The 25,629-nt window shown below is 35.3% G+C and overlaps 3 protein-coding genes across 9 annotated transcripts; 1 reads left to right on the top strand and 2 right to left on the bottom strand.

Moving 5' to 3' along the window:
* The first annotated feature begins 532 nt into the window (after positions 1-532).
* On the top strand, positions 533-5,939 carry LOC118031141 (YTH domain-containing protein ECT4). Its single transcript, XM_035035461.2, has 10 exons — positions 533-690; positions 1,221-1,274; positions 1,416-1,462; positions 1,594-1,771; positions 2,748-2,812; positions 3,239-3,595; positions 3,879-4,421; positions 4,572-4,784; positions 5,034-5,201; positions 5,531-5,939. The coding sequence occupies exons 2-10, from the start codon at positions 1,247-1,249 to the stop codon at positions 5,705-5,707; spliced, it is 1,776 nt and encodes a 591-aa protein (XP_034891352.1). The 5' UTR covers positions 533-690; positions 1,221-1,246; the 3' UTR covers positions 5,708-5,939.
* Positions 5,940-6,900: 961 nt separating this feature from the next.
* LOC118031142 (uncharacterized) lies at positions 6,901-12,945 on the bottom strand. 2 transcript variants are annotated; one of them, XM_035035464.2, is made up of 7 exons: positions 12,139-12,945; positions 11,971-12,048; positions 11,348-11,591; positions 10,080-10,170; positions 8,841-8,979; positions 7,610-8,011; positions 6,901-7,417 (listed from the first exon to the last, which is right to left on the bottom strand). In XM_035035464.2, exons 1-7 carry the CDS (start codon positions 12,835-12,837, stop codon positions 7,214-7,216), a joined length of 1,857 nt encoding a protein of 618 aa, XP_034891355.1. In that variant the 5' UTR covers positions 12,838-12,945; the 3' UTR covers positions 6,901-7,213. The 2 variants fall into 2 exon arrangements, with proteins under 2 accessions (XP_034891355.1, XP_034891356.1); XM_035035465.2 differs by having other exon boundaries at positions 8,841-8,976.
* A 1,769-nt stretch (positions 12,946-14,714) lies between these two features.
* LOC118031143 (uncharacterized) lies at positions 14,715-25,023 on the bottom strand. 6 transcript variants are annotated; one of them, XR_004684474.2, is made up of 16 exons: positions 24,766-25,023; positions 23,773-24,259; positions 23,542-23,619; positions 22,449-22,692; positions 21,733-22,083; positions 21,274-21,510; positions 20,745-20,921; positions 18,934-19,128; positions 18,521-18,790; positions 17,636-18,030; positions 17,259-17,462; positions 17,071-17,163; positions 16,885-16,992; positions 16,196-16,558; positions 15,177-16,080; positions 14,715-15,094 (listed from the first exon to the last, which is right to left on the bottom strand). XR_004684474.2 is itself a non-coding variant. In XM_035035468.2 (16 exons), exons 2-16 carry the CDS (start codon positions 24,247-24,249, stop codon positions 15,074-15,076), a joined length of 3,261 nt encoding a protein of 1,086 aa, XP_034891359.1. In that variant the 5' UTR covers positions 24,250-24,259; positions 24,766-25,023; the 3' UTR covers positions 14,715-15,073. The 6 variants fall into 6 exon arrangements, 5 of the variants coding, with proteins under 5 accessions (XP_034891359.1, XP_034891357.1, XP_034891358.1 ...); XM_035035468.2 differs by having other exon boundaries at positions 16,033-16,080; XM_035035466.2 differs by lacking the exon at positions 14,715-15,094 and having other exon boundaries at positions 15,101-16,080.
* Positions 25,024-25,629: the final 606 nt, after the last annotated feature.

Below are 25,629 nucleotides of genomic sequence, written 5' to 3'. Positions count from 1 at the left end.
TCAAACGAAACAAAACATAAAATTGATAACCTTGAAAAAAACATAGATAAAAGCAAAGATATAAAACAAATCTATGCTGGATTTTTATACAAAGTGTTGAGAAAACATGTCTCTTCTAATCTATACTTTTTTTTAATAAAAAATAATAATTAAATAAAGTGTTGCAAGTAAAATAATTTAAAATGCAATTTATACATGTATTTCTAAAGGAATGGTAGTTTGGATATAATAACAGATTTATTAAATGATTTGTTTACTTAATTAAATTCATATGTTTGAAATAAATTTTAATATGATAAAATTGAATTGAATTTATGGCTTTTGAAATGTTTTCATAATTAATTAATACATTAGGGACTAAACCTAAGTTTCTCAAAAATCATACTTTTTCTATCGACAAAAGTTTGAAGAGAAGGAACATGTTAAGCAGCCGCTAACCCCTACATCCAAGGGTTAATAATAGTTATTACAAAACATGGGATCTAATCTAAGCCGTACGATCTCTCCTTCACTCCATAACCCCTACTACTAGTGTCCTCCCTCCTTCACTCCAAATCCGCCACACCCTTCTCTTCTTCCATTCTCCTCTATCTTTCTCCGAAAAAAAAAATCGAAAGAGAGAGCCTTTTCTGTTTCGGTTAGATCGGGTCTCTCGATTTCGGGTCGGCCTTGATCCGGTTTTTCTTTAAGGTCGTTTTTTTTTTTTTTTTTCTCTCCTAAGAATTCATTCACAGTTCTGAAAATTTGAAATTTCAGTGCTCTCTCGTTTTCTTTTTGAATTTTGAAGTTTCTGTGGTGCCCCTTTTCTTTTTCTCAGGAAACAAACAGTTTTTAAAATATCTCTAAAAAAAATCGAATCTTTGTCGAGAAATATCTCAAAAAGAAAAAAAAAAAGAAATCTGTTTTTGAGAGAAATCACTAATCAATCAAGGGGTTAGGAAAATATTGATTTTTTTCCCTTTGATTTTACCAGTAATAACGATGGTTGTGGTGATGAAAGAAAAGAAAGAATCAGAATCTCCTTTTTTATCCAGTTTCGTGCATTATGCTAACATGCGCCTGGATGCATAACGTGACCCAGTTCATGTTTTTTCTTAAAAAAATTTAATTTAATATTTCCCAAGATATTTCCAGCTCTAAAAGAAATGTTTTTTTTTTTTATATCTATAAATACATAAATATATGGGTGTCTCAGCTTGTTGTTCTTGTTGTTTTTGTAGGGTTAATTGAGTTCTGAAGATCGACAATGGCCACCGAAACCAAACTCGAGAAACGTACCCTTCCTTCCTTTCTCTCAAGTCTTTGTTTTTCCTTGGATTTCTGTTCCTGTTTGATTGATTAAATCTGATAATGGATGATTTGAGTTAGTTAGTCATTAACTATATAATCTAATATAGCTGAGACTGTCTTGACAGGATTGGAGCCAAACCCTGTTGTTGCTAAACCAGTTGACAACAATTTGGTATTTTACATTTCACCTACCTTCATTTTTTTCAGTTAAAATCGGCTCGGCCGGAATAATAGAATTATGGGATGAAAAAGCTTTGGCTTTTAAGGCTTTTTTTTTTAAATGTTTTCTTTCTTTTTAAGCAGGTTTCTGGAAAAGATGGAATCCCATCAGACTCAACTCCCACCATTTTGTCATCTGGGAGTGGTGCTTCTGACACCAAAGTTAATGGTAGTGCTGCAGCTACCACCATAAAGGAGGGTGATCAAGAGCCACATGCTGCCTTTGTTCCCCCTACTAGTAGTTATAATTATCAATACCCAGGTTAGTAGTCAAAATGTTTTTTTTGTTCTTAAGATGTGCATTCATGGAAATTTATAATCTCCATTGCAAATACTATGGTAATAGGTTTTCAGCTAAACGAAGTAGTGTACTTGGTACTCTTTCAGGTATTTAATGAAACTGAAAGTTAATGGATTTTTGTGATCTCTATTGTTGATATAATACTTTGTTGCCATAAGGTTAGAATGTTTTATGCTACACCGTGCAATTATGTGGAAAAGGGAACTTCTTCACCTTAGGATGTTGTCAACCATGAGAACATCAAAAGATGTCTAATTAAGCCAAGCTACTGTAGGAGAGAAAAAAAATGATTGCTGGTCAGACTAAAAATCAGCCCTCAGTTTGCATTCTGGGCCGGGTAGCATGTGGAATAGTAACAGATTGCTGGTCAGAATTTGGTTTAGCGTAGGAGTACTTGTAGAGTACTAATTTAATGGGATCGCCTGGGGTTTGGTCAATGAGTATAAGCAGGTTGGGATTTGGAGCATCCAGTGGTGGCTTATATGCTACTCTTGCTTACTCAAAAGGTTTAGTGAGCAAATCTTATTTGCTACTCTTTCTAGTTGTCAAGGTGGTAGCGAGTGGCTAGTGGGGTTGTCCTAATTGATACCTGGTAAATACTGACATATTTAACACAAAAGCTCTTTCAACAAGATCACTGCTGTGACCTGGTTATAAGTTGGGTAGTAATTTGAGATAGCCCCAGGCCTCTTTGCTTTATATGATAGACATCATAGAAGCATTCCTTTTTTTGTTAATGCTTTGCCTAAAATAATACTACAATAAATTTTTGTAACCATGAAGTTTCTTCTTTTACTATTTGGAGTTGTCTGCATTTACTGGGAAATTTTCATTGGGTTTATTCACCTTTGATTTCCAATTTCCAATTTATAATTTGAGCATTTTGTTTGTTATCACTGTGCTTGTTTTTTTTAGAAGAATTAACTCTATTTTGCAGGCTATAGTGGGTCCTTCACGCAATTGGATGATCATGGCTATTATCAAGCAGATGGTTCTCATATAGTACGTTCCTCTTAACTATTACGTAGAAGCACAGAGCGTCATTACCTTGTAATGGTCCAACTTACATTGACTTTGAAGTTTTGAATCTGTTTGCAAAAGTTTTGGGTTTTGTCTGTTTTTTCCGAAATCCATTAGAGTAATACTACTGCTACTACATATATGTTAGGGGAGAAGCTACATTATAGAGAAGGCCGCCCCCTTAATATTTTGAACTTCCACATTTAGTCCTTATATTTTTCTTATCTTTTCTCACAGATCAAAATTAAAATGTATGAATTGCCCCCCATACTTTTCTTTTTTCTTGTCAATGGGAAAATCTGTTCCCCTTGAAAAAAAATTCTAGCTTTGCCACTGCATATCATCACTACTGCCATCACCTTCTGATGAAATATTACTTCTTATACTCTTTATTGGTTGCCTCTTCAGGGTATGCAATCAGATAATGGTTCCATGGTTTATTATTGGCCTAGCTATCCGTATGCTTCAGGGACTGTAGTTGGTGTTGAGGGGCAAAGTGTTCCTCAACAGCCATATTTTTCTTCCTCTGGATATCTACAGCATCCTGTGTCCTATGGATTAGAAACCATGCCTTGTTATTCATGGGATTCAACATATGTTGGTGATGTCTCAAATGGAAATGCTGGTTTTGAAAATGGAAAAAATGGCTCAGGTTCCACTGCTTTTTCCAAGTCAAGTGGATTCAACTCTGTAAAATCTAATAGCAACGTTGGAAGCAAATTTGCCAAGCCTATGTATACACAACCTGCCAGACCTATGACCAAGGTATATAACCCTCTTGGAGCATGTTTAATTTTTTCCAGAAATCATCTTTAGCATTTTCCTCATTTTTATCGGAGCAGTGGTTCTGTTGAGCAGAAATTGCTTGTGAGTTTTTGAAACTGCATTTCTTTTCCTTGCATTTCTAGATACTCTTAATATTCTTTGAACTTTTTTCTTTATTTTATCATAAAAGCTGGTTCAAGAATAACTGAACTTTGTATGGTATACATTGTGTTAAGGGATTCTTTTTGGAAGTGTTTTGCTGATGTGACCAATCAATGGACAGGTTTCTCCGCTGGGTTCAGATTTTTCAGCAGGCCTGTACAAGGGATATCAACCTATGGGAAAGTTTCCTCCATTTACTGGCCAAAAACAAGGTCCATTCCCGCACAGTGGTCCTTTGAACTACAGGCAAAATGTAAGAATGTGGAATGGGAATTACAGAAACAAACCAAGAGATAGATTCAATAGAAATGGTGATTTTGAAAACCAAACTGAATTAACTCGTGGTCCTAGGGCATCCAACAAAAATGCTCCTGTAGACTCCTCGGTCAAAAATAATGCTCCATTGGACTCCTCGGTGAAGGACATGTTGGGATTTTCAATGAATAAGGAGCAATACAACTTACCAGATTTTGAAACTGAGTATTCTAATGCCAAGTTTTTTGTTATCAAGTCTTACAATGAAGATGATATTCACAAGAGCATTAAATATGATGTATGGGCAAGTACCCCAAATGGCAATAAGAAGCTAGATGCTGCATTCCACAATGCAGAAGAGGTTTCAAGTGAGACCGGCACCAAATGTCCAATTTTCCTCTTTTTTTCAGTAAGTTGGAAACACATTTTTTTTTCTTTATGTGAAAAGTTTGTTGTTTCTTTAATTACTCATTATGCCCCTATATACAATCAAACTTTAAATGACTTGGTCTTTTTTTTTTTTTTTGGTTCTGCCCTCCTTGGTTTATTATAATGTCAGGTAAATGGAAGTGGACAGTTTGTTGGCTTAGCTGAGATGGTTGGTCAAGTAGACTTCAATAAAGACATGGATTTTTGGCAAATTGACAAGTGGAATGGTTTCTTCCCAGTTAAGTGGCATGTAATAAAAGACATTCCTAACGGTCAGCTGCGGCATATTGTGCTTGAAAATAATGATGGCCACTCTGTAACTTTCAGCCGGGACACTCAAGAGGTATCTCCTATATTCTTTTATTTAAATGCACATGGGTCTCTTTGTGGTGCTTGGTCTGGTCCTTGAATGAAGTATACTAAACCTGTGCTTGTCACCCTCTACTAGGATCTGAGATTTGAATCTTTGATATCTCTGCAAGACACCCTGCCTGTAAATGGAACTTTGAGTCTAGTCTGGTCAAAATAAAACCTTTCGCTTGTGCTCAATGTTTTCACAGTTGGTGTGACTAGCTGTCATGTAAATTTGCAGATCGGACTCGAGAAAGGGTTGGAAATGCTTAATATTTTCAAGAGCTATTGTGCAAAAACATCTATGTTAGATGACTTCAACTTCTATGAAAACCGAGAGAAGTCGCTTAAACCGAGCAACAAACCTGCAACTTTGCGAATGGAAATATTTGAGAACAGTGATTTCCCTGTAAGTCTTGTCCTCTATTTTAGTTTATTTCTCTCTCTGTTTTTTTTTTTTAACTTGATCCTTTTAACTTTGAACCACTACATGTAAAATCCATACAGATATCTTTGGTTTACCCTAATTCTGTTATGAAACACCTGTGCGCAATCATACTGTTTGTGAACCGAGACTAAGACCATGACAAGCATACTGGTTTTAATTCTCATGTCCATACCAGCTACTATTCTTGTTATCCATGTGCCTCCCACCCCAAATTCAGGCTAGGAAGTTTTATGCTTTATGTACTTACCAAGTGTAGAAATCTTGTAACATTGTTTCATCCCTCTGCACAGAAACACACAGCAGCTGAAGAAAAGATATCTGAAGATGACTCAAGGACCAAGAAAACTACCAATCCCTCGACTCTGATCAATTTAACTAAAAATCTCTCACTCAATGGTCACAACCAGAAGAGTAACTCTGTAAAGAAGCCGATAGGAAACTCAGCCTCCCCTGCTCCTTCACCATAGGCTTTTTTTAGAGCATTAGTAAGTTTGTTGCCGTGCTGTAGCTGTAGTAGTTTTTATCCCTTCTTTTTGAGAGCTGTCTATTTTATTTCATTTGAAGCCAATTTAAAGAGCTTTGTCCCCTATAGGTGAGTAGCTTCCTTTAGTTTATCAGGGAGATGGTTAGCAGGTGGTTTGAAGTTTTTTATTTTTATTTTTTTTATCTAATAATAATTTATTTTGATTGTGTTTTGAACCTTGGTCTCTTGCATACCACTAAAGCCACAAAGCAAGGTATGATCCTTAATGGCAAAGAATTAAAATCAAATCATGTATGCATAATATCCAGCATGAATTAGTGCATCCTCCAAGCAATCATCACCTTGCTATCATGTTTAATAAGATGTTACTGCCTGCCTGTTGCTTGGTTTGGTTGGTAAAGATATCATTGCTGCTCCATTGTAATTATGAAAGTGAAACTGATTTGCAAATTTTCTTGCAAACCTTTTTGTCAAGGACATTAAAAAAAAAACCAGATAATGGTTGGTGCACTGCTTTGACTTGTCTGTAAAAATGATATGAAAAAAATTAGAGAATTGATGGAATGATATTAAAAATATTTTTTAAAAATAAAAAAATATTTTTAAAATAATTACAACTATATTTTTAAATATTTTCAATTACTCAAACAGTTTATCTTTAAAATTGTTCAGGAATTTTTTTTTAGTATACATGCAAACAATTTTTATTTTGTTTTAATCTTTTTTCTTGAAAAAACAAATATCATAACCTTAATTTAAAATAAAAAAATAATTTAAAAAATAATTACCTTTATATTTTTAAATGTCTTTAAAATTATTTAGGAAAAATTTATCTAGTTTATATACATACAAATCTTTTTGTTTTTTTGTTAATTTTTTTCAAAAAATTAATATCACAACCCAGTTAACTTATCTAATTTATAATTCCATATCATTTTAATAACTTTAATATTTCATGTGATGAAATAAAATAGGAATAGAAATCATCTCTTCAAACGCTAGAGATATTTCCATGATTTACATGGCATATACCTGCCCGCCAAGGCCTTATTTGCTTGCATGAAAAAATTTGGAAGAACTAGATTTTTTTTTTCTTTCTTTCAAGGATTTGGTCATTTTCTTTTCAAGAAAAAACATTTATAATATTGGTGATGGAAAATGGCAAAGCAACCTGAGTGAGGAGCTAATCAAATCATCCTTACAGCATAATAAATCATTACAGTACTTAGCATGTATTTTCACAGCAAGGAGTAACACCCAGAAAGGCTACCGGAGATTAGTCAGAAAAACGACTCTGATTTGAATAATGGTTGCGCTGCAGATCCATTAACAGCATCTGATGAGCATCCCGTATCAAGCAGATGCGAGATACCATTACAGTAATAAACAGGCATTCTGTTTCTATTCATCACATCTATCCGTAGTATAAAACTGCATCAATTCATCACTTTGACGGAGGTGGTCAAGGTATTGACGCAGCCATGAAAACCTACTTCATAAACGTCTCAATGGCAGCATGAATGGAACTTGTATGGCCAGAATCCTGATGCTGAACCAGTGAGTGAGGTCCACTCCAGACAGATCTTTGACTGTCAGGGAATAGAGTTCCACATAGGCTGAGAAGCAAGGGATTTTCAATGTAGAATTTCTTAAACACTTTAACCTTCTCTTCCCTTTCTTGCAATTCCTGCAACTGTAGCAAGACAAAGTCAGTACATATAACATGACAATAACAATGGAATCTTTAGCCATATCTCACATGTGTATATATATAGTAAAATTCGATCACAAGCACCATAGTGCTTTTCCTGTACACACGCATACATGCAAAAGTGCTGTATGTGCATATATTTGCCATGTAAAGTTAATTCATAAACTCCAATACCTTGCGCTTATTTTGCTGCACTGCCATAGTTTCTTCCTCTTGCAGCACCAATGCATCTTTCTGAATGTGTATACGGATATTTGCATTTTCGGATATTACAGGCTGAGGTTGTTGATTAGGCTCCTCCCCAGATCCATCAGCGAACTGTGATTTCTCTGGTAATTCATCCTTCCCTTGCTTCTGAATCTCCATCTCATTGTCTTCATCTTCTTCTTCCTCCTCCTCTTCCTCCTCCTCCTCCTCCTCCTCCTCTCGCTTCTCCACAGGGCTCTGCTGCCTTTTTGTAACCTCCACTTTCCCCTCATGTGCTTTTCCTTCCACTTCAACATACGCATCTGGGTCCAATGATTCACCCATATTTGATGATGAATCCTCACAAGGACTTCCGGCAAGTGAAGATTCCTTCAGCAGTAGAAAAGAAAATATATACAATGAACTTCAACAAAAAGGTTTTTCTTTCAATTGACAGCATCACAAACTATTTGCTCTTTGATAATAAAGACAATTCAATATATAAAAAAAGTGGGTTCTTAATTAGAATGAACTTCAAGCTCAAGCATACTTTTATGAAATCTATGGTCTCATTCTAGGCAGTCATAATGTCATTTTCTAGTTTAGCTGTACAAAAGATAGTATTTTGAATGAGCGTGAGAAGAATTGAATGAAAAGGATTGTTTCTTTTCTTATTGTGATACCTCATTTGCACTCTTAACAAACTTGTGACAATTTGTATGCAATATAAGCTACAAATGCAAAGTCCCCTCATCTTTGTTTTTCTGTTATATGCAAAGAAAACTGGATACAATTACTGGATGTTATTGGACTAACAGAAGTGCATTGTAAGTTTGTGCAAAGCCAAAGGAGAATCATTTTCTCAGGGAAAATGCGATGAAAATCAGAACGGTCATTTGTAACACCAAATGTTCATTATCATAGGCAATCAAGTGTGCATATCTACATTCATAATTTACACCACCAAAAGCTTTATGGTGTCTCTAGAAAATGCAACGGAAAATAGTACTTCAAAATCCGGAACTGATCTCTGTCGCGCAGCAATGTTAGGTAGCCAGGTACAGATTCAAAACCAAGATAAACACCTACCCAACTTATTACTTATATGTTAATATATTTTATTCTAGAGCATTACCAATTGCAGGATAGTTAACACTTATTTCAGGACTGTTTCACACATATAAGCAATTTCAATAAATGTTTAAAAACATAACTGCACCTCTTGCTTGAACTCTTGACCAAGTTCATTATCAGAAACTCCAATCTGGCCTTTAGTAAGTCGAGCATTCTCTTCTCGCTCTCTTCTACGGCGCTTTAGAACACATATGGCACATAAACAATCAAGTTTATGGCGCCTTCTACAAAAGGAAAAATCACATATAAAATGACAAATCATGTTTATGATATGCTCAGTCCTGCTTACTGCACTCAAAAGAGAGAGGAAAGAGAGACTGGAAAAATACGCATGTGATATCCATTTATCAGGGCCCATGCTTTCCCATCCCGCCCTACCACTTTCATTGCTTGAGTTAACAAATTACATGAGCAGTTAATGAAGCCAGGTCTTAGACAAACATATAACATACAGCTCCTAAGAAAACTAAAGAATATACTCCAAAAGAAAAGGGAACCCTTCAGAGTAAAATGACAAACTAAGAGAGTGAAATCCAATAATTCACTATAATACGTTGCAACAAGCAGAGTCATGAATAAAATGACAAATGCGTTATCAGGATTTCCATATAGAAGAAGACCGTCCACCTTGGCCATATGTGTAATTACAAAGGAGGATGTCAATTGGCATACATAATATGCAATGGGAAGGAACCAAGACAGGTTTGGACCTTTTCTATTAATCACTCAATGGAAAACTCAGAATGTTGAAGTGGGAAGTTGCCTCCAGAACTTGTTTTTTCCTAAAAAAAACATTTCATATTAAATATAAAAATGTTAAACTGGCTGCCTTCTTTGAGAACCCAAATGACACTATGACTGGAAGCCAGGGATTTAGAAGAGAAAAGAATAATTGGAAGTTGGACACTTCTTATTATTTATTGACCAGAGTCGGACATAAAGGTGAGGGTAAGTTAATTCAGACTGCTGGAGTAGAAATTTTGAGGTAAAGTTTTTGAGAAAGGGTGATACAAGAAAATTTTTATTAGAATGAGCCAAAAAAAATACAAAAGAAAGAACAATCTAATAATAGCAGTGTTAGCAACTGGTCCATATTAACTTGTACCACAGATTTTCATTGTCCACATCAAGTATGATGACCAAGTTCGAAAATGATCCAAAACAGGAATTCATAATTACTAATTCTTGTCTGTTAAACTTATGCTGCTAGTTTACCATTGGTCCTTATGGACATCTAAAATTTGGATACTCAACTTCTAGGAAGTAAAAGGACAAAAATTATATGCAAGAACAGAAAAAAGACACTTATCCTGCAGAAACATACCCATGACGCTTTTTTGACTTCTTTGGTGGCACACTTTTATTATGTGCATGACTAGAAGCTACAACATCCTCACCATGAACACCTTCAGCACCTACCATAAAGGAAACAAATAGTGTTCGGATCGCCATTGGCATATGAGCCTAAATACAAGAGAGTTCCATATTTTAAGCAGCAACACATGTTGCCTAAAATAGCCAACATACATGAACCAGAAAACAAGAATATTGGTCAACTATTTCAGCTGTCAGTATAAAGTATAGCTCAGATAAATATATTTTCTTAATTACAAATTGATACAGTGAATATCTATGGGACTTTAACTTACAGCAAAATTCAGCCTTTCATGAAACAGAATTAATAACCCTAATCCTAGGTTTTTAATTAGGTACTTCCTGTTTAACCCAGCAGTAGGTGTAGTGATTGACAATGCAATCTCTGCTATGAACATGTGAACACTTCAAAATCTACATTTTCTGGAATAAACTAGATCTGGTATACCAAACAATGAAAAGAAATGTTTGTCTAGATCAATTACAATGATGAGCTGTACCATCTTAGCACCTACCATGACAAGTGATGCTAGTTACAAATTAAACCACACAGAAATCATCTAACAAAGGTAGCTCTCAGTGCTGTCTAAGCACTCATTGACTGCTCTAAAATACATTGAATATTGGAACTTTGCCACCCATTCATCCATTAATCATCAGCAAGAAATAATTATAGATGTGTGTCACCAAGCTAACTGTTGTCAGAATACTAATGGGTGATATATTGCTAAATTTTAAATAAGATGACTTGTCATATTAGAAATATACATGCAAGGAGCGCAGCACCATAATGGTCTTGAACTATCATGCCAAAAGAAAGATATAAGCTTCATTGCTGTACAACCCTAACAACCCTAAAAGAATACAGCAGATAATCTGGAAAAGGGAGAAAACGAAAGATACCAGGAAATAATTGACTTATACAGAACAAAAACTCCTATTTTTGAGGTGATTTTTTTTCTTCAATGGAGCAAGTTAGGAAATCAAAAAACCCAATTTGTCTGATGGGTAGCTAAATGGCTTAAACAACCAACCAAAGAAACACCGCAGTAGTGTTCACATGATGTAGAATACAGATTTCCTCTTTTAGACCAAGAGTTGCCATGCATTGTTAACAGAAAGTATGAGAGCAAATGGGTTAAGTACACTCATGACTCAACATGATGAAGAAAAATAAAAATGAATTGATTGGAAAGAACAAAACCATAAGATCCTCACCATTACTTCCTTTTGATAGTTCAATGTATAACCCAGCTGATGTCCAATACTTCATAAAATTCTTCTTAACACGCTTCATAAGATCCAAGATATAGTCACCTTTGCTGTTATACTTAAAACAGTTGTACCAAATGTATTGAACATCCTTGTAGACATCCTTTGAATTCATGTACTTGTCACCTTTCTCAAGATTGCTGCAGATTGTTCCAAAGTCCATTGGTGTATCTATGATATCAAAATAATCCTGTAAAAGAGGAAAGTCATTTTGATATCATAGATAAATATGGACATATCAAGCAATACAGAACAAAAAGAGCTCAGTGGATTTTTCTTTTTCAAAAACAATCTTATTAGGCAGTATGGATGTATATAGAAGATGGAGGATAATACATAGTTTCAATTCTCAAGAAAACATTGCAACTAAAATATAAGACCTCTTCAATGTCTTTGCATGCAATGTCAACTAAGATATCCATTCAGACCATTCCTCTATAACACCCATAGCTGAACAGCATAGGAACTTAATCTTCACAAAATCGAGTCCTTAATATGAGAACTCTCTACTCCATAACAAACATAAAACAATAAAGCATCGCGCCATAATAATCAAGATACCAACTTACAGGTATTCCAAGAGCATCAGGATTGACAGGAACATTAAAGGGTTCGGCTGCATCCATTTTCATCACCTTCTTAATAACCTACAAATAGGATAAACAATTACACACAAACAAAAACAACAACTAAAAACAAACTCCTAAACAACAACTAAAAACAAACTCCCAACATACCAATAAGGCAGAATCCAATTCTTTCTTATCATATCGATTCTCCTTATGTGGCGTCTTCAATTCCTTGTTTGGCAAACCCTCATCCTCATCCTCCACCACCACCACATCGCCACTGCTCGAACCTCCTCCTCTTCCTCCTCCTCCCATCACCTTAGTCGACGAAGAAGACTTAATCTTTATACCCCCAGGTCTCCTCGAAACATACATCTTAATTTCAGGAACAACCGAATTCCCACTATCCTCGCCTTGTTTCTCCAACCCCAAGTTCTGCACTGGGCTACTCCTATCCGTATCACTCCGAGACTCCAAAATCTTCGAACTTTTTAGCTTAACCTTCACACGCCCAACACCCTTTACTCCTCCTACTCCTACTCCTCCTCCTCCTGATGCTGCCGTGGCAGCAGCCTTATCGATAGAACCATCAGGATTAATACTTGCAAGATGCAATGGCTGGTCGGTTCCGGTGGAAGAAGGTGTATTAACCTCCATTGGAGATTGATTATCACCATCACCATCACCATCACCATCACCATCATCATCACCACCATCATGATCATCATTATGATCTTCCCTGCTTAGAGTGATTAAATTGATAAGTGTTTGTTCTTCATCGGCAGAACCCTCGCCATCATTCACCGCAGCTTCGGCTTTTGGCTTCGCTGCTTTTCCTTTCTTCCTCGCTCTCTTTCGCTTCTTCATCTTCTAAGAAATCAAAATCAGTAAACCCTAACGGTAACCGTTTGGCGTTTGCAGAGAGAGACCTAAGTGATGCGTCGTTCGTTTGTTTGTTGTTAAGACTTAAGAGAAAGACAGGACTACTATTTATTTATGGATTAGTGTATTTATTTCGTCCCTCTATTTTTGACATTTTCTTATGTGACCACTCTATTTTTCTTTTTATTTATATGGCTCCTTTACTCCAGAAAAAAATGATTCCTTTTAAATAATATTTGTTCGATCTTGATTTAAATTTGAAGTTTAAATAATATATTGATTAATTAATAAATTTACATGGTCTCAATTATATTAATTTACAGAGATTTAATTTAATTTATAATATATTTCTTATTAAGATAGTTTTTGGGGAAATAGAAATTGAAGACAATTATTTGTTTATTTTTTCAATAATTTCCTTGTAAATATTCAATAATCTCAACTTTATCTTTTTGATTTTGCATTAACAAACCCTGCTTATTTTTTATAAGAACAAATTTATTATTGTGACTCTAACTTTATCTTGTATACCAACTTGTATATCTTTATTATTAAATAGAATTTCGTCTATATCTCTAGTTCTCTTCTTTTTATGAGATTATAAACATTGTAATATAATGGATTATTAAAATTATAATGATTTATTACAATACAAGCACTGCTAAAAAAAGGCTATAAGATGAAGAACTACATGATTAAAGTAATCATGCAAATACGAAGATTTCATCGTATGAACTAAATAGTATTTTCATGAAATTATAAGAAAAACGTTGTTGGTTTTTTAATTTTTTTTAAAATAGAAATCAAGTTTTGGGCCTTTTCTCTTTAATTTTTCAATGGCATGCACATATATTTAACATATATTTAACATACCACATCCAATGCAATGGAGTTGAATGGAAGAATATAATATATTTTACATTTGATTAATGTACTATGACATAAAAAATAAAAATTTATTTGATTAAAAAAAAGATGAATAAGTAAAATAAATTTATGAAATTTTAGTTTTATCCACTTAAAATAAATAGAATTATAAATATATATTCTTTCTATTTTCACTATTTTATTTGTTTTATCTCGAGATATTAATCACACTTACTTTAAAGTTGAAGAGGATATTTAAAAGTATAGCAATGATTGTTTTTTAAAATATTTTTTACTTGAAAATATATTAAAATAATATTTTTTTTTTATTAACATCCACGTATTAAAACAATCCAAAAACATAAAAAAATTTAAACTATGTTGATGAGTTCTCTTTACCTTTCCTTTTTCATCAATCACAAACTACAATATTGTCATCATAACTTTAAGATATTGTTCTCTTAAAAGTTATTTACTTTTTTTTTTTTTTTATCAATCACAAACTATAGCTATAGTTAAAATTACATTTCATAATTTCTTTTTAAAAAATTTACTTGAAATTATTTTTTTATATTTTTAGATTTATTTTTTAGATCGTTTTAATATGCTAATGTTAAAAATAATTTTTTAAAAAATTAAAAATATTATTTTTATATATTTTCAAGTAAAAAATACTTTAAAAAACAACTACTAGCAAACTCTAAAACATTAACTTAATCACAATAATAAAGAGTATCAACATTGAGCTAACCCTATAATTAGAGAATTTCCGTTTAGGTTCCTCTTACCCTTCAATTTCATCATGATTTCAATTACTTTAGTTTTCTGCTTTGTTTGAATCAGATAGTAAGAATATTCAACAAAGGTATTTTACATTCAAATTAAGGAAAATCACAATTATTAAAATATTGTAAAAATAGAGGCCACTACTAGTCGGAGTATCGCTCTCTTCTTACCAATTTCATATTCTATTGAAAAACATGAAATACAGAATATTAGCTAAAGAGTGAGTTCAAGCTTTTCAATTGATTAAAATTTAAATATATCATGGAGGAAATATGAAATAGGGCATGCCCAGAAAGAAGAAACAAAGAAAACCTACCACCACCTTGCATGATCAGTTGTGCCAGTAACACACCATCATTGATCATCCATGCATCTTTATTTCAAGACACAGCTAGAGTTCACTGGAATTAGCTCATCACTCTCCTACAATCTCATATGCCATCAAAATATGTTTAATGCTCCTTCATAGATTACAAAATGCATGTCCAGCTAGCCATTTCAGCCACAGACAATATACATGACTAGTAACTTGTTTATGGTTCCAGAAGCTGGTGAAGTCCGTTGAGCATCACATCGCTTCGGGATCAATCTGCATGAAAAAACAAATAATTTAACTGGATAATACAAAAAATATGCACTTGCATGTGATTTTTGGGGCGAACTGAAAATACATGGATTAATTGTATTGTTCCATCTGGTACTTTTTGAATTCTCAGAATCTGGTTCTTGTACTGTCTTTTCTGTAATGTAGTTCCTACACCTGCAATCCCATCCCACACTAGTAAATGCAGGCATGATCTATTTTTCCATTTTTAACATGGAATCCAACTAGTTCAGCACTTTGTTGAGGTTCACAGAAAGCACCATGCTACATAATTGATACATGAAACTTGGCATACTTTTCAGATACAAGTCCCAATTAGGTACGGCAATGGACCAGATAATTACATAACCTAGCTCTTCCTACCTCAAAAGGGAAGCAAAAATGGAGAAAATAAGGAGGCCACTTGTAATCAGCTAAAGGTGTTCATGTTGGGGATGACAAGGGTTCTTGACCTTGCCTTAGATTATATCTATACTATTTACTGAACTCCTATTCTTAGTTTCACTCCCATTTCCCTCACTACAGCATCACAATGTTTGCCACCTAACATCATCAGAAAATAGCACCTTCGACCTCCATAAATACTTCCTCCCTAACCTCAAAAGTTTGACCTTCCATCTTCAATCTCTCTAGAAAGCAGCAAAAATAAGTTAATATTTTTACTGTTCACGATAGAAAATTGGGCAGATTATACCAACTCCTGAGTGACTTGGATTAATCAATCTTCTTTTTGAAATGACACATCAGAACTCCTACATTATGAAGTTTCACTGTGCCAAAAACTCCAGAGGATTGCTGTTATTAGAATGACTGAATCCTGGCAATTCATTACTTTTCCTTCCCTCTATGAGACACAATCAGTGACCTTTTGTTTATGTGTTTCCCAGGGGGGTGGGGGGGTGCAGATAAAATAGTTTTGTCACCTCATTTGATGGAACTTCATGACTTGATGACGAAGAGTGTTCTTGTGCCTGCAATGAATCATCATGCGCACTAAAGTTACTAGGTAGCTTGTCATTTAAGTGAATGTCATGCAAAGCCCGAAATAAAATTTTACTATCAGATTCAGAGCATCACCAAAGGTACCTGTTTTGAACCCAAGCCTTTGGATGGTTCACTGACACCCATCTTCTCAAAGAAATTCTGCATGCTTGAAGCCATCCTAGCCATCTGTGTTTCCATACTTGCATACTTCTTCTCCATGGCCTCCATTTTACCCAACATCTTGCTTACCTCTTCATTAGCTGATTTTTTGGCCTCAGATGCCATCCTGATGAGCTCAATATGGGCAAGTTTTTGGCCCCAAAGATCAGAAGGGTTAGGACCCAACCCATATGTGCGCACATGGCCATTTTTTTCTTCTCCCATAACTTGGAAGAAAGCATCATCCCAGTCATTACTGTCATTTGAAGTCTGTTGTTTCTGAGTTTCTTGTTCACGGAGTTTCGACTGGAATGAAAACCAGTGTTCCAAATCATAAAAGTAATAAAAGAAAGAAAAAATATATTACAAAGAAAAGAATGAAAGAGAAAATTAAGAGAACAAGACATCTTCAAAAGTGAAAGAAAATCATAACATAAGAAGCAACACTTAACCCCACTGACTACTAGATAAAGAAACACCCCTAGAAAGCTATTGCCCGACATAAGAAAAAAAGCAAGACCAAGTTCTATCCCACGTAAATTTTCTTGTACTATTGGCATTTGAATTTTTTTGAAAAACTACAATAAAGGTAAAAAAAATGGATTTGCATAGTTGTGTTCATTGAAACCTACAATTATTTCTGCTGCTACATTATTCATAGGCTGTCCATCCTTACGAGTACGGGTCTTTATGTATAGCTCTGCCCTGGTTGGCTCCTTTCCATTAGACTTCTTTGTCTTCTATCCTCAAATGACAGCAGTCTGCATGTCAAAATAGACATCACGAGAGCTGTAATAAGTTTCCAATGTAGAAGTTACCTCTTCCTCACGTATCCTTGCAAAACTCTTTGAGCCTGCAGTGTGGGTACTCTTCTGGTTCGAGCGGTTGGCCTTATTTTTTGCACTACGCAACTACAAATTTCATATAAAAGAATTAAGTTTCCAATTTTTATGTGAGAGAATATCAATGGTATAACATAGATCTTGCAATCATCGCTTGCACATACTTGTGCCTCTTCGGAGTTCCAATAGGAAATGAGGATTGCCCATTGCTCTGGAAGGACTCTTCTATCACGATCATTCAGGCGCTCCTCATCAGTTTTATGAGGATAATAATGTTCAGACTTCAATTTTGCTTTCCAATTCCTCCATTTTGATGCAAGGGATCTCAGTACCCAAGTTTTGCACACGGGCTCAATGTCAAATTTTGTCTGTAAAGCATAAAAAAGAAGAAACAATCATGAATGAACACCACGAAATGATTGTTTAAGGAAGTAAAAAGTTCTTTCTTTTCCTTTGTTAGTAAAAAATGAACTTAGGACCTATTGCTACCCCCATCCTTGTCCACGTGCCACTTGAGAACAAAAGTTTTATTTATTAATACCTGGACAAACTGCCACATTTTCTCCTTCTTTTCATCTGGCATTGCAAACCAATCCACAAAAGTAAGGGGTGCCATCTCACCATTCCGTGCAACAGTTCCCAGGAAAGTACTTAGCTTAGATGCTTCAGGACCAACAGGCTGCCCCAATGTGTTGATGGGAACAGCTATCTGTTCACCATCACACATGTCCCACATGTCACGGCACAGAGTGGGGCCTCTAACTCGAGTCCTCTTCTTTTTCTTTTGTGTTGGCTGCTCTGGGCTGTCTGGGTGGCTGTGATTCCTTGAGGGCTGCTGAGGCGAGCGACAGCCTGAATCCAATGGTGTTCTGGTGCACGGGTCCTCAGAGCTCCTCTGTGTATTTCTCCTCCCCCTCCCGCTAATGTTTGCTAGTCCTGTATAGAAGAATACCAAAATAAATAGGCAATACCAATTACTACATTGTAAATGTCAAACACAACAAACAAGATGGCTATAACACACACAAGATTTACATAAAAAAAATTACCATGCAGGTATGGAGAAAGGAAAATATAAAGCCTAAGCTATGTGCTTATGAGACCGTTTTCTGGCCATAATAACTGAACAGAGCTTGAGTTTAAAAAGATGACAAAAGAGGAGGAATGCAATCCGAGTACAAGAGAAATGCACAGAGGAAACACCAAAAGAAGGAAACTAAAGAAAAGAAATAAAAACTTGTCTCCGAGACATGATGTAAGAAAAAAAAACACAACATATTCTTTTGGTTTTATTGATTGTTTCAGTCATTCTTGTAACTTCTTGAAACAATGATGAAGACAAACCAGACATCAAAGTGTCCAGTACTGGCATCAGAATCCTGAAAAGTATTTCATTTACAAAATTATGAACTTCACAGCAGCATACCAGGACTAGAAATATCTAAACTAGTCAGCGGCTGAGATGGCTGGGGCTGCCCAATGCTTGACTCTGGTTGATGCGGAGCATTTGGTTGGTTGCAGCTTAATGGGGGCTGTTGGGCATGCAATTCACTTTGATTGACAACCACAGGGCCCACTGGACACCCAGGCACATCTCCATTGTGCTCCATTGCACAATCCACAGGATCCACTGGACACACAGGCACATATCCATTTTGCTCCATGGGACAATCCACTGTAGGCAGTGGGGGATGTCCTACAAATGATAGACGCAACCCAAATTGTAAAGACAAACACATGATTGAAACACTGTTGATGATAGGGATGGATACACTGGATGGAATTGAAGTAGAATGGAAGTTTTCTCCTTATATATGAAAATTTTGATCCATGCCATACCTGCACCATCAATATCTACACCAACATGTTCCTGGGAGGTGCTTTGCTGGGATTGCCATAAATGACATGAACTTGGTTGGGGTTGTTGCTGCTTGGAACGGGTAGGGCCACTCATCATGGAGACCATCGAATGCCTGGTTGCATATTTTTTCTGCCTCGTGGAGCGACCCATAAGAGCAGCTAGTTTTGAATGTCCTGAAAGAAAAATGGCAAAATAATAGATGTTAAATAATATACATGGACAGGAGGAACAGGATCCTTATGTTGCATGTTTGATTCCAAATAATACTGAGATCTTTCACAAACCAATGATTACATTAAAATAATAGAGTCAAACTTGCACTTTAACCCCATGGATCTTAACCTATCTACCAAGCATCCCTTGTCCTGACCTTTGGCTAATGGACAAAATGTCCCTTCATTACTAATTTCATAACAGAGAATATGCATTTCTTCAAAACCATCATATCCCTAATAAACAGCAAGACCTCCCTCCACGCTCAAATTACTGGAAACATTTCAATCCAGTCTATCCCCTTCTATTTTGCCAAACACAGCAATGTTTGCTCACACATGATCCCCTAGCCACCAATAACACCTACCCTGATAGAGTGGCAGAAGGCAGGTGTGGCAAGGCTCCAAGGCAAATGCACCTAGCCTCAAAAGTCCTTCACGCATTCTATAAAATGTTTCTTTTTATATCCCATTCCATCTTGACAAAGATGAATGCCACATCCTATAAATTACATGGCACACTAACCGTCTTCCTTTTTCAATTACCTCAATATAACAGTTTGAAGATTGCCAAAGCTTATCTCAGTAAAGTCATTGAATCCATTTTTTCACTCTTTGCTATGATCTAAGCCCTTCCTTCTGTTAACAAATCCATCATAGCTTTTGAATAATCTTTAAAGTTTTATCTTGAATAGGGTTGCCTCGACAAAGGTCACAACATCTCATATCAAACATCAAGTTCAAAAGAATCAAGGTACATGAGGAAAAAACAGTTAGGGTTGAATATGACAGCTCGAATTTTCACCTCCACGCCCAACAAGTAATGTCATTTAGCTCTTTTTTCCTCTTAATGGATTATTCTTGAACATTTTCACTTTCATGTTTTCTCACTTCATGTTTTGCAGAAAACAATGACAAGAAGAAAAATTAGAGACCATATGTGGAAATGGAACAGGGCAAATGATGCCACATGACATGCAAATCAACCGCTGATCACAGCAGATACATCAGAAAAGGTAGCAGATTGAACAGACACACAAAAGTCATAGTAGCGTGAACCATTCCAACCAAGACCTAAAGCTTGAGGGAATGAAACAAAAACAACGTTGACAAATATAAGAATATCCGCAAAATCAAATTTTATTCTATCTTCTTGGTCAAACTTCAAGAAAACAGAAAAAAATAATGCTTTATGAATTTTCAGAATCAATTGCCTTGGATTCCTTTGTGTTAATTCTGATTCAGGAATTTCAAAGTCACATAATAAAAACATTGTAAATTTTGACCAATAACCAATTTATTTCTTATCAACTTAAATGCCATGTGGATATCAATAGATTTTCTTATGTATAGAGATATCTAACTATCAATAATCAATTAGAATCATTAAGGTAGTTTATGACCCAGCTAAGTTTTATTTCTCAAGAAAAGGTGGACAATTTTGCAATGGCTATAAAGCATGAAACTTTCATCCACCTCACATCTACTTCCATAATAACTGCAACACAAACAAGACCTGCCTTAAGGCATGGAATTTTCATCTGTCTCCATTTACTTCTGTTTCAGGTGCAATGTACCTGAATATTTACTATCTGCACCAGCATGTGAATGGGAAAGTTGTGGTGGTAGGTCAGTGCTTGGCTGAGGCTGATGCGACTGACAAGGCTGCCTAAAGCCTGGGAGGGGCATCTGAGATCGGGACTGGCTAGTGCCAAAATTATCCTGCTGCATATGATTACCAACAATATGGTTCCCTGTAGACATAATATCACATTTATTATACCTCACAGTTTAATTATTGGAAAGCACCAAGTAAGAATTTCCAGCAAAATGAATACAATTGATAATAATGATAATGAAAAAACTAAATACCATGATAATGAAAAAAGTTCATGAATTTGATTTTGTTTCTTCCTCATAAAATTGCTATATTATAAGAATGTCTACGAAGAAGTCACGCATGATTGTGTTAACACAACTAGAAATTTGAAATCACATGAGCCAAAAAGAGAGGAAACTGTAGCAATAGAAGTATAGGGTCCCAAAGACCTACTAAACATATGAAAGTTGTATCTATCCTGTGTATATATTTTTTTTACTATGTACCTGCACAATTACTTTCTGCAACTGCTTGTGACTGGAAAAGCTGCAGCTGGGTATTGCTCAGCTGAGGCTGATGTGACTGACAAGGCTGGTGAAATTGGGGCACCTGAGAAAGTGCTTGGACGGTGCCAAAATTATCTGGTCGTGTCTGGCTGCTGACTGTGTGGCTCACCATAGAAATAGTGTCACCCTTGCTATGCCTCTTAGAATGATCATTAGAAGGCAAAAGGTGAGGATTTCCTACAACAATTAAATCAATCGACGATAAATAAAAATAAGCATGAGTGCATTATTATGTTAGATGCAAGTGCAAAAAAGGATATGATATCGAATTTCTTAATAGACCAGAATTAGACCCAGTTGCAACAAAAATTCAGTGCCTTGAATGGATACAGACACCAGCCATCAGCATGAAACTTGCACATTTCAATTATCTATTTTTATTTTCGAAGCTCCATGTACCTGGAGGCTGATGCAACTGATAAGGCTGGCTATAGCCTGGTACGGGCACCTGAGATTGAGGTTGATGTGACTGATAATGCTGGCTATAGCACGGTAAGGGCACCTGATATTGAGGCTGATGTAACTGACAAGGCAGGCTGTAGCCTGATAAGGGCACCTGAGATTGAGGCTGATGTGACTGATAAGGCTGGCTATAGCTTGGCAGGGGCACCTGAGACTGAGTGTGAATGATACCAAAATCATTCTGTTGCATCTGCTTGAGATCGCATACCACATGGTTGACCACAGACATAGGATCGCATTGGCTAAGCCTTATAGCATGGTCATTTGAAAGCACAAAGTGAGAATGTCCTACAAGAACAAAATCAAATGATTGTGACTGAGATTATTAGGAAAAAGAAATAATCATAGCTGATAATAGCTGAGAATCGCTACCTCAATAATGTGAAGAAATCTTCAAGGCTAGTATTCGATGTTTTCAAAAAATGAAAAGAAAAGAAAAAAACGTATTAATAAGGCCAACAGAGATGCACGGAGGGGGGAGGGTACGTTGCTTGACTTTGGGAGATTCATGTACGAATAAAACACTAAATCCTAATCAGTTGGTTATCCATTATAAGCAGGAAATTCTATAAAAGGTGTACTAGCTACAATGAGCAAAGTGATGAAAATCACTAGAAGAAATATAGAAAAAAGCAGAACCTTGAAACTCATACCACTAGTTTTGGTCAGTATTTCACTTTTCAAGCCAGCTGCCGTCCAGTATTTCATAAACTTCTTCTTCACTCTTTTCATAAGGTACACGATATAGTCACCCTTCTTGTTATACTTGAGACAATTCTCCCAGATATATTGTACATCCTTGTATACATCCTCACCATTTAGGTACTTGACACCATTTTGAAGATTCTTACATATGGTTCCAAAATCCATTGGTCTATCTACGACATCAAAGTAACCCTGATCACAATCAGACAACCCCAACCCCAATATTAGAGAGAGAGAAGTCCGCATGGTTTATAGGCATTTGAGTATGAGGAAATATCCAGCATAGTGTTATTTTTACATAAAATATCCAGTGTAGTGCATGACAGCATGAGCATGAACAATACCTAAAAAGTAACAGGTCATTTTTATGAATCACCATACGTCCATTTTGCAACAACAAAATCATGATTAAGGTGAAATACCTCTCGCGCTCCATGGGATTTTTATAGGAAGTTCACACTAAACATAAAGGAAACCACTAACAAATTCTTTGTGCTCAAAAGTAGCAAACTAGAGTTTTTTGACCCAAAGTTGTCAAAGATGAGCGGTTAGTGCAAAAGATACTGCAAAAGCTTTTTTTTTTTTCTTGTGTTCATGGTTCAATAGCGCATAATTTCCTCTAGCCTAGGCAGCATTGTTTCATTTAGCAAACAATAACACCATTAGAACATTGTGCCAACCATTATTCATCGCCGTTCCAAGTTCAAGGTCAAAATGAAACAGACAGCTGCATATATAACATTACAAATTACTTCAGTGATTATCCATGCAACTATGAGAAGGATTAATGCAAAGTGGTAACTGGACACATATTAGAAATGAGACCATTCCTTTTATTTCTCAGTTAGTTCCTGAAGGTCCCACGCTTGACCCATAGACATTCTGGACACATAACCTGTACCCTCACTGCAGTGCTACCACATCCAGCACTCGTACTTCCACATGAACTTGGGGTCACAAGCAGTTTCCTATCCTGCCAGTTTTAATGAGTATACACCCATCCAAACCTATGCATTACACTCAATAGCAATTCATACTTACATGTAATCCCAGAGAAGCAGGATCCACAGGGGAATTGAAAGACTTGGCCTCATCCATTTCCATTATCTTCTTAATCACCTTGAAGACAAATCCAACAACAGAGACCAAAAGAATCAATGAGTTGAGTATTGAGACATTACCTAGAGTCTAAACTTAACAAGAAGAAAGTCCTATTACACACAAGTCAATAAATGAAAAACAATCATTAACCATAGAAATTGTCAGACATACTGCAAAGCAAGCTTTCAATTCTTCCTTGATATATGTAGGACCGTGAGGTGGCATGTCTGTTTGTTTTCCTTTCCTACACGTAGAATGCAACCCCTTTGATGACTTATCCTGCACATCCATAACTTTGTCTATTACTTTCCCTTTCTTAGGAGGTCGGCCACGCTTTTTAACTGATTTTTGCACTCCCCTATCAAGTGCTGGTTCATCACCACTGTCAACATGCAATGATCCATCATTTCCACTCGAAGATGATGCCAATGAGCTAGACTCTGAACCGGAATCAATTTCACCAAACTTGCCAGCACAAAATTCATTAAACCCAGAATTTTGTCCAGCATTTTGGTCGACTTCATTAAATTCAGTGTTCTGTTTGGCATTTTGGTCAACAAAGTTCAAGAACGCTTGTTCATTACTAGTCACAACAAGGGGTTTCTCTTTTGTGATTTTCTTGTTAGCACGCTTCTTCTTCCTCGCCATTTTTCTTTCCCTGCCAGATAACATCTCTAAGTTAGCATTCTTCGGGGGAAAAAAGCAAAAGATTCTAAAACATTATCCCAAACTTCTTACACTACAAAAATCAAACAAAACCTATGCTAAAAAAAATTGATAACCTTTTTTAGCTTAAAAATTCACTCCACAAAGCTTAAAAATTTATTAATAACAACTTCACCACTTAAAATCTTTAGCTTTCCCTGCTGCTAATTAACACTACCAAAAATCCACATAAGAAAACAACATTATGATCAGAAATTTAAGTTCAATGATCCACAGAACAGAATAAAAATTACATTTTTACTCTTACACGAGAACAATCAAAAACAGAAACCCTAAAGAAAAGAGCTTAAACATTCAGTAATAAAAGGGTACAAAATTAAAGAAAAAAAATCAAAAACTATTTCATTTATTCATCAAAATTTTAGCTGCTTCTTCTACAAGATCAAATCATTTCTAAATAATTAAAAAAAAAAACAGAGAGAGCTAGAGAAACATTACCTAGTTTGGTTTTGGTCTGAGATTGAGAGTGTCTAAGGTTTAAAAAATATGGGGGGGGGTTTATTTAGGGTTTAGAAACGGAAAAAAAACATAGCCTGTGTGTCTGTTTGCCGCTAAAAGTACAGAGAGAGAGAGATTTGCGAACAGCTTTAGTGGCAGCGGTTTCGCTTTCACAGCCTACAGTGATAAAGAAGTGTCACTTTTTGTGGAAAGCTAACGTTAGAAACTTAGAAACGTCAGTACAGACACACTATGTTTTTTACTATTCACTCCCTCACACTTATAACTGCCCTCCTTTTCTTTTTCTTTTTCTTTTTTCCTTACCTTTTTCAGAATTTCTAAATTTATTTTTTGGTCATCTAAATGTAAATGTAAATGATCGAGACGTTTCATGGTATTTGGTCTCCTAACTAGCAAAATTCACCACTTTTTAGCTAAGATTTTGGTATTTATAACATAGTCGAAAAACTATCAAAATTCACCACTATGTAAATGTGATGACAGTTGATTTTTTTTCTTTTCTTCTTTATCTTCCTTGGTTTTTATGCATGGTCTTTCAACATTTCACAATAGACCTTCATTGTGTTCTCCTTTAGGATCCGTTACATTTTTTTTTAATTGTTATATTTTATTTGAATTAATTCATTGAATTGTTTTTTTTTTATTTTACCCTTCATCAATTTTTTTATTTCATATTTCATTTTTTCATTCTTTTTATTATTATTTATTTTAGTTTTGATAGTTTTTTTTTTATGATTTCATCCGCCATTATATTTACATTTTAAATTTTATTCATATTTATTTGGTGGCTATTTTTTTTTATCTTGACAAGTTTTTTTAAATTGATATTTTTTTTTAATTTCA

Source organism: Populus alba, chromosome 4, assembly GCF_005239225.2.
Source record: "Populus alba chromosome 4, ASM523922v2, whole genome shotgun sequence".
In the NCBI taxonomy this organism is placed as follows: domain Eukaryota; kingdom Viridiplantae; phylum Streptophyta; class Magnoliopsida; order Malpighiales; family Salicaceae; genus Populus; species Populus alba.
Note: the sequence above shows the minus strand (reverse complement) of the source record. Positions and strands in the feature narration are given on the sequence as shown.